This window comes from Pygocentrus nattereri, chromosome 20, assembly GCF_015220715.1.
Source record: "Pygocentrus nattereri isolate fPygNat1 chromosome 20, fPygNat1.pri, whole genome shotgun sequence".
NCBI classification, from domain to species: domain Eukaryota; kingdom Metazoa; phylum Chordata; class Actinopteri; order Characiformes; family Serrasalmidae; genus Pygocentrus; species Pygocentrus nattereri.
Window position 1 is genome coordinate 19,364,662 of NC_051230.1, and position 13,018 is coordinate 19,377,679.

The window sequence follows — 13,018 nt, forward strand, 5'->3', positions numbered from 1 at the left end:
AGTCATATTTAGATTTACGGCAGTGCAATGTGTGAAATGTTAAATACAAATCACTGGATGTTTTGGTAATTCTTTTCTTTTTATCTGTGGAACTACTGCTCCAATCCATCAGATGTCAAAAAAATTTGGTGACCTGTATGTGCAAACTTTTTAAAGTATTGTGATATTATACTTTAGCCTTAATATCCAGCTCAATAGCCTTTATTTGTGGTTTATTTGGGCACAGTAGGACATATTGTTATCTGAAAAAATGGACAAAAGCTTCCCTAAACTGGTTGTAAAACATTAGCATCCTTTATAGGCCATAATTTTGTCTGTATTTTGGTTGATTTTATGCATAGCATTACATGCTGTTAATATTTATAAGCTTCTATTGCTTGTTAGCTACATTAGCCTCCAGTGCAAAGCTAAATAAGCAGACTTCACACATCTAATTCACTACATGTAGGTTTGGGGGTGGGGGGTTGGGGTGTATTGCGTAGAACCATCACTCTTAAGATGACCCTTGCAGAGCTGAGAATGTGTGCTCAGTGCTGTGTCATGTCCAGCTGACAGTATCATATCTTATTGTAAGTACCATTGGCTCCACTTAGTCTCTGTCTGCTCCTCTCTCTGTATGCTGTGCAAAGAAAAGCCAGGCAGCACAGAGTGCCAGAGAGCAATACTGTCTGTACAAGTCTATTTTAAGCTGTTTACTCTCCGCTGATGTTGCATTTGGACAATTGTGAAGGCACTGGCAAGTCGTAGCCAAGACTGGTCACAAACCCCTGCTTGTTAACCAAAGCTGAATGAAAGCACAGTCATGTCACTCTGTTCAAATCTCTCCTGTATAAATATGGCTTTGCTGATTGTGCGGTGATGACTGTTTACCAGAGACAGATAAAGAACCTGTATTTCCCCTAAGTTTGATTATACCTTCAACTCCTGTATCAAGTTAGTTCAGTAACTGAGACAAGATGGTTTAATGAAGCCTCAGCTGTAATTTCTAGTTCGTTTATTTCCTTCCGGTACTTCCGAGTTCTTAAAATAATTATTCACTGTTTATGTTGCTAAAAATGAATGAAAAAGGTTCATTCCTTGATAGCAACCTTGGCATGTGTGGTTGAGCTAGTCCTTTAAGCTTAGCAAAGATATTGACCTCCTCTTGCATCCACCCACATGAGGCTGAGTTTGTTCACAAACAGTTCAGTGATGACACAACCGTGCCGCTCCATCTGGTGTTTTTGTTAATCCAGTTGAAGCTTTCTTTGGGGTCAGCTTTTTCTGAGACCCTATTGGCTGATTCCACTCCCTTACTTTGGTGTCAGCCAGTCATGTTCAAACAGTGAACTAATCTCTTGCCTTGGCAAAAAGACTGCAACTTTATAAGTTGAGGTGACCATTTCAGGAAACTTTGACCAAGAGTAACCAGGTGAGGACAGATGATAGCTACATTTGGATCGAATTTGGCCAGAAAACAAATATTTGCTTCTGCTTTTTTTCTCATTTGTCTGTCTTTCCTAGCATGTTTCTGAACCCAGAAAACCAAGGTAGCTAGCAGTTAAAATTTAACCAACCTGGCAGATGTTGTTCATATTGTTCCTTAAGGTTCTGCTAGTGATCATTCTTTCTGCACTCAGTTTGCTCTGACAAATTGGCTGTCATGTAACTATTTGCATCTGGGTGTCCCAGAAAGAAGACGAAGACATGTTTCTCTGTCCGTCAGTAGCTACTGCCTTGTGTAATTCTAGACTGGACACAGCGACCATGGATTTATTCTTGTCTCGCCCATTCCTTTCATTGGCTCCCTCTGTGGTGCTCCCTCTATGTTGCAGGTTTATGACCTCCTGCGTTTGCACACAGTAAGGTCAGAGCTCAGCTGCCTGGGGGCTTCGGCGTCCTGGTACCAGACTGCTGCATGTCACTCTCCATGACATGCCTCTGTGTTGTCATTGTAATCACCAAAGAAAGCTTACAAGCTAATGGTTGTTGCTCTGCATGTACTGTAAATTGACTTTTGTTCGAGAGGTTGAATAGGCATTTCTCAGAGTGAATTTCAGAATCTGCTCATTCAGAGCAATTGAAAAGGCTGTGGTGTTAACAACAAATAAATGAATTTACTTGACTGCATGTAGACTTTTTATTTGACATTGTTTCTATGTTTTTGGTACAGTTGATAAGAACACACTATTTGTTATGTATGAATACAATTCTGTACTTAGTTTAGATGTTCATTTATTTTTGTCTGACTAATTTAGTCTACAGTTAGTGTGGTACAGAACCAAGGCTGAAATGATGTGTTGAAGAAAAGTTTCCCTGTTTAAGAGTTTTTTAAAGAAACCTTTCAAGAGAAGCAGAGGCTGAAGAAACAGTGAGAGTTGCATGTGATTGGTGGAGGTGGTCAGCGAATGACGAACTGAGTTGAGCTTGGCTAAGTTTACACCAATAGTGGAATTTTTCCCCTTATGGAGTGAAGGTTGAGAAAGTGCTCACTGTGCGAGGAAGCCTGCCTGCAGCTTGTTCTGGTTATTACCATCTGTTACAGTCTGCAAGAGAGTAAGGGTCTGCAATAGGACTACTGTTTCACTCACGGTAAGTGGAACTCAAACAAAAAGGATTAGATAACCAGAAGACTTGGCTTCCTCGAATTCTTTCTCGGTTTGAAAGTAATTAGGGCAGTAGCGAGTTTTCTCTGAAGGGTCAGAAACCTGAGGGAAACTTTTAAGATGTTTTGACCTTCTTTAAAGCAGCGCATGCTGAGAGATTGTGTTTTGATGTTTTGCAAATCATTTTTAATACACCGTGGAAGGTCTTTAAATGGTCTGGAAAGTAGCTTGAATCCTGGAAGGTTGATGTATAACTCATGGCTGGAATCTGTCTCTAGTGCAGAATTTGGAATGCAATATAAACGTTGTTGATGGATACTGCTTGGCTCCCAACGGAAGGAAAATTATTCTTGCATTTTTCCCTCTCTGTAAAGGCATGCCTTGTTCGCTGAGTGGTAAAGAATTGAGTGCTTATGCTTCCAGAAGTACTTTACCAGGATTTTGAAGCAGAGAAATGTTTGTTGTCATTTGCCCCAAAGACCACCCCCTGCTCACCCTCCCCTTGCCAATATTCAGAAAAACATGGTGTCACATTGTTATGTAGCTTCCTTCAGTTTGCTTAGTTGGTATTCTACATATTCAAATGTTTAAAAACATGCACTCTGAAAGAGCAAAACAGAAAAAAATTAGACCAAAAGGCACATTTTCTTTTTCCTCAATGGCAAGTTATTTTGTTTCCTTACAGTTGTGATTGATGCCTCTTATCTTCTTGATGAAATGCTTAACACGTTTGTACTCGCACAGCTAGATTCGTGGTCTGTTGCCACAGACACAGTTATGCTTGCCATTTGTTGCAAGTGTTTGCGCACGTGTCGGAGCTTCACTTATTCAGCTTATTGAGCTGCCGGCTCAATAAAAAGTTAGTCATTAACCATCTTGTTTTTATGTTTATGGAAAAGAGCATTAAAAGGATCAGTTACATTTATGAGTTTTTTTGAGGAGGCCTTCTTAAAAACTAAAAATAATTTTAAATCCATTAATATTTTTTAAAGAAAAAAAAAACACATGGCTTGTAAGTATTTTTGTTTTATGCTGCACTTCTGATTTCTTCTTCTGTCTGCCTCTGCTTTACTTTATAGAAAAAGATGAAGAGGACAAGGAGTCTGTGGCCCCCTATTATCTGGAAACCCCATATGGTTATCAGCTAGACCTGGACTTCCTCAAGTATGTGGACGACATAGAAAGGGGAAACACCATCAAGAAGCTGAATATTCAGAGGAAACCCAAAGTGGCCAGATGTGTGCCTCCTCCTCATCCTCAAAGTGGGGGTCATACTGAGTGGACTTCTACTGACTCTTTATCCTCCTCCAACAGTGATGAAAGCAAGCAGTCACCAGTCTATTTTACAACTCGGCACCAGCTAGCTTCCCGGGGCCATACTGCCCAAGTCCATGAGCAGCCCCAGGCCTTTGTGAATGTTTTTGAGGCCAAGCAGCAGCAACTGCTGCCACCACCCTCACCCCACCTCCCACGCCATAACCCACAAGTGGAGAAAACACTAATGGAGACTCGGAGGCGGCTGGAACAGGAGCGGCTACTCATGCAGCCACCAGCAAGTGAGCCACCCCGGAGGCGCCTGGCCAGCTTTGGGGGAATGGGCTCCAGCAGCTCCCTGTCATCGTATGGTGGCTCATATGGGCCAAGCCAGATCTCACCTAATTCAAATAGCCTGCAGCATAATGGACACCTGCCCAATGGTGAATACAATATCTATGTAACTTCCTCCATGGGCAGCTCCATACGTCACAGCCCACTTAGCTCGGGTATGACCACACCAGTGACCAACATCAGTCCTTTGCACCTCCAGAATATCCGAGACCAGATGGTGGTAGCTCTCAAACGACTTAAAGAGCTTGAAGAGCAGGTGAAGACTATCCCAATCCTTCAAGTTAAAATCTCAGTCTTGCAGGAAGAAAAGAGACAGCTGGTGTCGCAGTTGAAGAACCCAAAACTTGCTGGGCAAGGCCAGCCTGGGAGCTTTCGCAAGCGGTCATATAGTGTAGGCAGTGCCGACCAATATGAGCCAATGGCCCAGCTTCAGTCAGGCTCTGACTTGCACATTGACGAGTCAGAAAACGTGGAAGAGAGCTCCCAAAGGCTACAGGAGTTCCGACAGCTGACGGCTGAGGTGCAAGCTTTGGAGAAGAAGATCCAGGATGGCAGTGAAGAGCCAGGGCGTGGCTTAAACCAAATGCAGCACAGCACAAACCAAAATGCCTTTCAAAAGCAGTGGAGCCGTGCAAGTAAGTCCATTGGTGTTGGTGCAGATGAGAACATGAATGATGTGGTAATCTACAGAAGGTCACCAGGGTGGAGCAAGGATGTCGCTATAGGAACTGAGCATGAGACAAGGACCGCAGGAGTTGGGGTAACTGAGGCCATGCTGGGCATGAGTACAGAGGCTGAGGCTGAAATAGAGTTGCAGCACCAGACCATCGAGGCCCTAAAGGAGAAGATTTACAGACTGGAGGTGCAGCTAAAGGAAACCACCCATGCGATGGAGATGGGCAAGCTCAAGTTGGAGCTCCAGGTGGCTGGCTCAAGGAAGAAAGCAGACAAGGGTTCAATGGCAAGGCCTGAGATGTACAGCACTTCAGTGGAGGCCAAGGTCACCACACAGAGTCAAGGGGTGGGGAACCATGCTGAATTTAGTGACATCAGCACAGGTCACGTTCCACAAACACATACAGTAGGTGTTTCCTGTAGACCAGACTCAAGCCATATTGCTGTGGGTCCAGAGTTGCCCATGGAGAGGTGGGTTGTACAAGAATGTGTAGAGATGCAAGATCAGTGCGTCGGAAAGGAAGTTATATTGTGCCACCAGAAGGTTGGGGTGGAAGTAAGTACATGTGAGATGGCAGTCAACACTGAGTTGACAGTGGAAAGTTTAGGACTTTGCAAGACTGAACCTGAACAGGCAAAGGAGTTTAGGTCCCTTGGATGTGGAGATTGCTCAGTGGATGTATTGGTCAGTCCCATTAAGGAGCTTTTGTCCCAGGGCACAACAACTGACATGGTGAGTAAAATAGACTTCGCTGTGATGGTTTTGCCCTCAGTGCATTCTCAGCATACGAACACAGAAGTTATGACTGTAGGTAAGTTTACCAACACGGAGGGTGCCATCCTCGTTGATTCCGGCACCAACACTCGACCAGACTTGAAAGACAAGCAAACCAGCACTGTACCATTGGAGACCCGCACCGTTGCTGTTGGTGAAGGTCTTGTAAAAGACACCCAGGCAGCAGTGAAGACTCGATCTATTGCAGTGGGTACCATGGCATCTGAGGACACTACTGAGAAGTTGACTTCTTCTAAAACCAAAGACAGTGGGGTTGGGAATGCTAGAATACATGAGAACTTTTTGGTGGGTCTCAAGACACGAAATATAGCATGTGGCCCCTCTCAACCCCTTAATCAAGTGCAGGATAGGAATAAGGCAATGAGACAAATGGTAGCACCAGGAGGTGTGCAGTTGCAGGCCAAGGCTGCAAGTGGGGTTAGCTTGGACCACTACATAGAGAGAGTGCAGAAGCTCTTGCAGGAGCAACAGATGTTGCTGGCTGAGAACTACAGCGAGCTGGCAGATGCCTTCGACCCACCTCAGCAGTCCCAGTTCAGCACCATCAACAGTGAGTTGGTGACAACCCTGTCGTCCATCAACTCTGTTATGAAGTATGGCAGCGTTGAGGAGCTCCACAATTTGGACCTCCACGAGCTGCAGATGGCCTCTGGCAATGTCAGAAAAGGTGAGTGATGTACCAAAAACATACTTTTGCAACTTTTTATAAATTGTAGTTGTTTGCTGTTACTGCATGAATGCTGATATTCATCATAATACATTTTATACAAGTTGACAGCTTTATATGCTGTTTATCAGACGGTGATAGTTTTGATGGTTTGATCAGGTTTTGCCCAGTTGTGCCAGTTTCAGGTTTGGAAACTCTTGTTATTTGCTTGTTTAGCTTTGACTTTCTCCTTCCTCATGCAAGTGGATTATGTTATCTCTTGAAGAATAAATAACTTGTACTTACTGGCTGCTTTGACTGGAAATTAAATAAATGAAGGTTGGTCTTTGACCTTTTGCACTGACTACAGCACACATTTTGTTCAGTAAAACGGTCACATTTTCCAGGTGTTCCTGACAGTTTGTATGAAGAAAATGTGAATAGCAGTTATGGCCGCTGAAGGTCTTTTGTTCATGCAGATTTTAAGTCACTCATGTATGATATTGTTTTCTTTTAAGTTTGTTAGGCTTTAATGTGTTACATCATTACAAACCAATAAAGAAAACATGCTTGTTCAGTAAAAACATTTTGAAAATTGGATGTATACTGCCACAAACATTTGATGAGCAGTATATGTGCATTGTTTAGGCATACGTTTGTGTGTACATGTAATGAGCCATTCACTTGCCAAATGGATTTAAATTGGTATAAACATGCTTATTGTTTGTACCTACGTGTGTCATGCACATAAGTGCATATACAGAGAACACTGTTTAAATCCCAGTGAGTTAGCTCAGTGTGTCGCTGTTATCCATGGGCTATTTTTACTCTCTGGACCCTGGTTCCTGCCGAGCATGGTGAGGAGCACACATTGAACGTGGGGTTCACCCTGTGCCTGTGTGTTCACTGAGGCTTGATGGGATCTGACAGGCCAAAGTTATCTTCGACCCTGAAAAATGCATGGGAGCTTTGGCTTTAAACCAACAATGAGCTCATCTCTTTTGGGAGGCAGCAGCTTGCACTAAATGGCTAGTTGTTGTTTGTGCTAATGCTGATTCATACCGCTGCAGTATTATGTAACAGACAGTAGCATTGTGAAGAGATAAGCCAACACATGAAAAGTAGTTGATTTTTTTTCTTTTTTGGATAATGAATAAATTGTGGACTTTTGCAAGGATCTGTTTTGTGAATGATGAAATGTGTCCTGTGATGTTCAATCTGTCAGATGAGTCTGATCACTGATATCAGTTGTTGTAAGAACAAAACATGCCGTCATCTCAGTTAGATAATAATGGAATTTAAATGGTTCTGTTTCCTAAGCAAGAATAAACTCTCATTAATCTCAGCCATCCTCAGGCAATTAGATTTTCATGGATAATTAAGGGTTATGTACTTCAGCACTCTATAAAATAAGCCTCAGTATGACACAGTGTCTCATTGTCTATGTCACTATAGGGTAATCTAATTTGACTGCTTGTGAAATGGGTTAAATGCTCTAATTGAGGGTCAGCCTTCCCTTGTGGCTCTCCCAAACCCCACAGTTAGTCTTTGCTTTAGGTATGACCTTGACATGAAACGTTCAAATGCTATAAATAGCCACTGCTTTTTTTTGCTATTTCACTAAAAAAAAATAAAAGGGTTTTTGCCATGAACATCAAATACTTGTGGTTGATGCTTATTTGAGCTTGCTGCCAAGACTTAAGAGTTTCCAGCTTTGCTGCTGACTGATTTAGCCCAGGATTAGTGAAAGGATCTGGTCAGGTATTCTTGACATCAGATGCATTCTTTCAGAAATGTTTGCTTTAGCTACTCTTATTTAAAGCAAGCTTTCTTCATAGTAAAACAAAATAACACACCACCACTGCACTGATTTGATTTTTCCATTTAAAATGTTAAAATGTGGCAGTAAAAATGTGCTTCTGTTGATTTAATGTTGTCAAACTAAAATTTGTTTTCTTTTTATAGCACTTTCCTAATAATGTCTTCTCTTTTGGCCACGGTTTTATGGTCACTGTTCATGATGGTGATTATTTAAGGGCTTTCATTTAGGCTGAGCTTCATGAATTGCGTTTTTCGTACACTTGGTCTTGGGAATTTTTTTGTGAATTGAAATAAAATTAGCTTGTTCTGTATCAATCATATCTTAAAACAGGAACAAAGCACATATTAAATAGTTGGATAACAGACCAAATATCATATTATGACTCTTTATTGTCACATGATCACAAGAGACTCTGTTAAAGAGTGGTCACTTTCATTTACTTTATTCCCCCTGAGTTACTAAAAGGAAAGCTCAAGCTCAATTTTTATAAACAGTATACTTTGCAGAGCCAGGTTTTTTTTATTTATTTATTTTTTTCCTTTTCTATTGATCATATTAGACGCAATGATACTGTCTCTTACAGCTTCTTATGTTGGTGTTCACCAAAAACATTACCATTCCCTGCAAGTGCCTGCATTAAATTTTGAGTATTTTTTTGGAGGTGAGACCATCACGTTTGTGTTTGTCACTTCAAAATCACTTATTATGAAAACATACTTTGAGAGTTCTTATGTTGGTTAGTGTGGATGCATTTCTCAGCTTTGTTTAAGCTTTATTGTGGCATAGCATGACGCTTTTTGCTCGTCTGGAAAAGACTGAGCCGGTTACACTTCTATACTTTCTTAATGCTTCGAAACATTCTTATTGCCGTTCACTTTTTTGGCAAAGGAATGGGTGTTTATTATACTTTTGATAGGATCCATTAACTTTGCCTCAGAGATGGGCAGTATAAAGACATTTATTGTTCTCCTTTGGGCTACAGGTTAGTTGTTTTTGTGTGAAAGTTACAATTTCAAGAAGTGATGTATTCAAATTGCTCAAGCTGCAAGTTTAATTATAGCCTATATAATAGGCCTTAACAGGTTTTAAGTGGGGAAATTCAGCCTAATAACATGTAGCTTGTGAACTGCCTGTAGATGAGTTAGAAGCAACCAAACATCCATATACACAGCAAAATATCCACAACTGACATGTTTTGGTGCACTACGTTCAACTTTCAAGCTTCAGGCTCAAAGAAGTAGATATACTGGTCTTTATGGCCAAATAATTTTGTTTTAGTTATTTTGATAAATTGTCACAATTTGCATTTCTTAGCATATTTTGGATATCGTCACTGCGTAAAAAAAATGGTGCTGTGCAGTATTTGAAATGTTGAATAAAGATCATTCTATTCTTAGTTTTGAGAGCATTTTATCAAAATCAGCTACACGGTTTCTTTTTTGTCTGTTCCAACTTATTGAACCTCCACAAAATGAAATACCTTGTTATTATTGTGCTGTAGGTGGTAAAAATGTCAGTAATGCTATATTGCAGCCTAGACTGTTTTTCTTTACTACAATTTCAGCTTCTGCCAACACTGCTGACCCATCTTTCCTCTGTTTAGATACACAGACTGCAAGCTCCCACCTGGTTAGTACGAGGACCGAGGTCACTCACACTAAGAGCGTGCGTGCCGAAGACCCTGCGACCCTCGAACAGAACATGGCTGCACAGAAGATCCGCATGGACCAGCAGATGTCCACTGCTCTACACGGTGAGATCTTTGTACATCTTTGACACTTGTTGAACACAATGCGTCAAAATAAGCACCAGGTTAAACTGTATTAGCTCAAGGGATGTCGCTGTCCCATCTGAAAGATTCGTACTGAAGCCAGTGGAGGCTGATTTTAAATAGATCCGTAATGGCTATAATAAGCTCGGTCAAATTATGATCCTTTTGTTAAGGCTATTTTAACACATTGCATTGCATTCTGTATACGCCACTGTTGCAGAGGTGACTTAAACAGGCATTATCCACAACTTGTGGCAGTGAAGCGCAATTCAGGAGCTAACAAGCTGTCTAAATGTTTATTTTAAAGTGGAGAATGAAAACAGTCTGACAGTCACTTGAAATATCTGCCGCACCAGTGTTTGGACTGCAGTAAAGCAGAACTACATAAAATTGAATGTGTGGCGATTACACAGTTACCATGTTCAAAACAGAGAGAAATGTTTCTACAAACTTGAAAAACGACAGTAGTGTGTTGAAAACAGCAGTAAAAAACTAGACTAAAAATGATTTTTGTCTGTTCAGAGAGTCACATATCAAGTAATTTTACTGTGGCAGTAAATGATGGACTGGTTTAACTGACTGTTACATGAAGTGCACACTGTGCAGCTATATTACCAAGGACAGTACAAATACCTGATCAGACTCTGCATCTGCATTTCATGACACAATGTTAAGGAACTGTAAAGGCAGAAATGCTTGATTATAACATGCCTAATCAACCCCATACTGCTAATAGTGAGATGCCATCAGGATCCTATAGGCTATCATAATATGTCTTGTATTTAAATTCTGCAAGTATTGTAGTAATATTCTTACTTATTTTTTTAGGAAACAATTAAATTCTTTTGACTCCCAATGGAAAATCATCCAGATCAGGATTTCTTAAATGGATAAAGCTAGCTGTCTGATTGGTTAGAACTTGGCTTGACTTGACTTGAAATGTCAGATTAACCAATAACATTAGGAACTGAAACTGGAATCATCAAATCACATTTTGGTTTTCAACAGTTGGGATCAATTTTTTAAATGAATGTTAACTTAGTGCTAATATACTACTATAGAGGTGCTAGCAGAAATTAGATTATTTAGGACTTTTCCCCTTGTTTGACCAAGATTTGACATTTATGGCCCAAATGACCCTAGTTCTAATAGTTACAGTCCAAACTGACTATTATTGACACTGCAGATCAAGTATTGGTTTTGCTTCTGTTATCAAAGTAACTGTATTGGAGAGAGGCCTGAGTAACTGAGCGCTTGTGTTTTTGTTTGAGGAATGAGCAACACATTAGCACTGCAGGCCACAGAGCTCTGTTCTCACCTGTCAAAATAAAGGAAACGTGGATCATGACTACTTTTGCCATATACGTATGCAGATAGAAGAGGTGAGAGGCAGGCTGAGACTACATGTGTAAGGCATGTTCTGGCAGTTCACAGAAGTGTTCTTTTTTTGTTTTCTGTGGAGAGAGGCGGAGGTCCTCTTTGGTATTTGGCAGCGCAGAGCCTGTAGTTAAAATGTTTGGGATAACTTTGGGTTTGGTACAAGTTTCTATGCCTTGCAGAATCAGTCCTTTTTTAAACTCTTGCGTTTGATCCTTTATAACATTTATGTTTTTATTACTTAAAAATATCTTTGTTGTTGGATAATTCCTGCGCAAAGTTTTTTCAGTTTGGGAATCTGGTGTTTACTCTTTGGCCTGTCATCATGTTTTTTGATTAAAAGGAATTTTTATATTATTACATTTTTTTTGGTGTTTTGTGAAGAATGTAAGTTTCCCAAGGCACTATGTCAAATAAGAAAGCAACTTGGCGAAGTACAGCTTATGGTCTTGATTAGTGGTTATTGGCCAGTGGAAATGTTGAGGAAACTTGCTCATTTCCTAGCAATGCCAGTAAAATGTGTATGGTTCACTTTGCATGCCAAGCAAGATTGTCAAGTGTTGACAGCTGGTTCCTATCAGATCCTGGTATCAGATTATTGGTGTGTTTCTGTGCAGTTCAGCAGTAGCTGCGTGTTTGTGTGCTCCACCTGGTGGCTTAGTGAATACTTGGTTCAGAGTCAAACAGATATAAGGTAGTTGATTTTGCATATCGTCTCTTGTCTATAAAAAAAAAAATAGTATCTCATTTTTTCCCCCCAGAGTTTTATTTTTCTACATTATTTGAACACAGAAACTCCTTTACATTGTGTGAACATTTTATGATGAATGGAAGGATAAAAATGCTCGTAATAAAATGTGTTTACATTAACATGCATTAAAAGCAAAAAACGTTTTTATCTTCTCCTGTAAGCTGCCATTTTGAAGATGCTTGTTTTTTGATGGGCAGTGACGATATGCAGGATGGATCAAGCCTTTTGGTCCTAAGCAGGATTTATTGGGGCCACCCAACACCCAGCTCAGCTAGCTGCTGATGTACTGTAAAATTAAAGACAATTCATTTTACAAGCTGTCTAAGTTATGTACATTTTTAACTTGATCATTTGTCTACTTCTGATGATTGGATGCATTTGGAGTTTTCATAAATTATAATTTGTATTACAGAATCTTTTGAGCATTCTTAATCCAAGAGTGTTTTACTACACAAGGGTCTGTCTTGCTTACCCAGCTAATTTCAAGCTTGTTTAGGTCTAACCCAACAAAGCAAACTGACTGCAAGTTTACAGATTAGACATGCAACAATATGGGAACTGTGAACTGCAGATAACAGACATTTTTCATGTAGGCATCCACCAATGTTGTTACATAACTATTGGCAACGTTGATGACAGTGGTGACAGCATTGCTTTTGTACCAGTATAAATGCTTTACTTTCTAGTGTATAGGAGGTGTGATTTTTCTTTTCCCTTCTTTGGCAACTCCTCCACAAGTTTCACACGAGTGACTGTTGTAAACTACATGCTTTCATGTATACGCACACAAGAATTAACCCGAAGTCTGAGTGTCTGAATCTGGTTTAACAAAGTTATTAATCTCTGTTATAAAACAAGTTAACTGTGTGTGTGTGTTTGGTAGGTTTTGTGAAGCTGAAACTAAACAGAAAGCCCATCTGAGATGAACCTGCTTCATTAAACAGACCCCAAAAAGACATATTTTTTCAAACTACAGGCCAAAATAAA

General features: G+C 40.4%; 1 protein-coding gene across 3 annotated transcripts in view; it reads left to right on the forward strand.

The window, feature by feature from the left end:
• kank1a (KN motif and ankyrin repeat domains 1a) overlaps positions 1-13,018 on the forward strand; it is a 75,088-nt gene that overhangs the window by 51,936 nt on the left and 10,134 nt on the right. For all 3 annotated transcript variants that reach the window (XM_017695518.2, XM_017695519.2, XM_037531756.1), the window contains 2 exons: positions 3,665-6,331; positions 9,736-9,885. In XM_017695518.2, the coding sequence (XP_017551007.1) occupies positions 3,665-6,331; positions 9,736-9,885 (2,817 nt within the window). The remainder of the gene's footprint in view (positions 1-3,664; positions 6,332-9,735; positions 9,886-13,018) is intronic.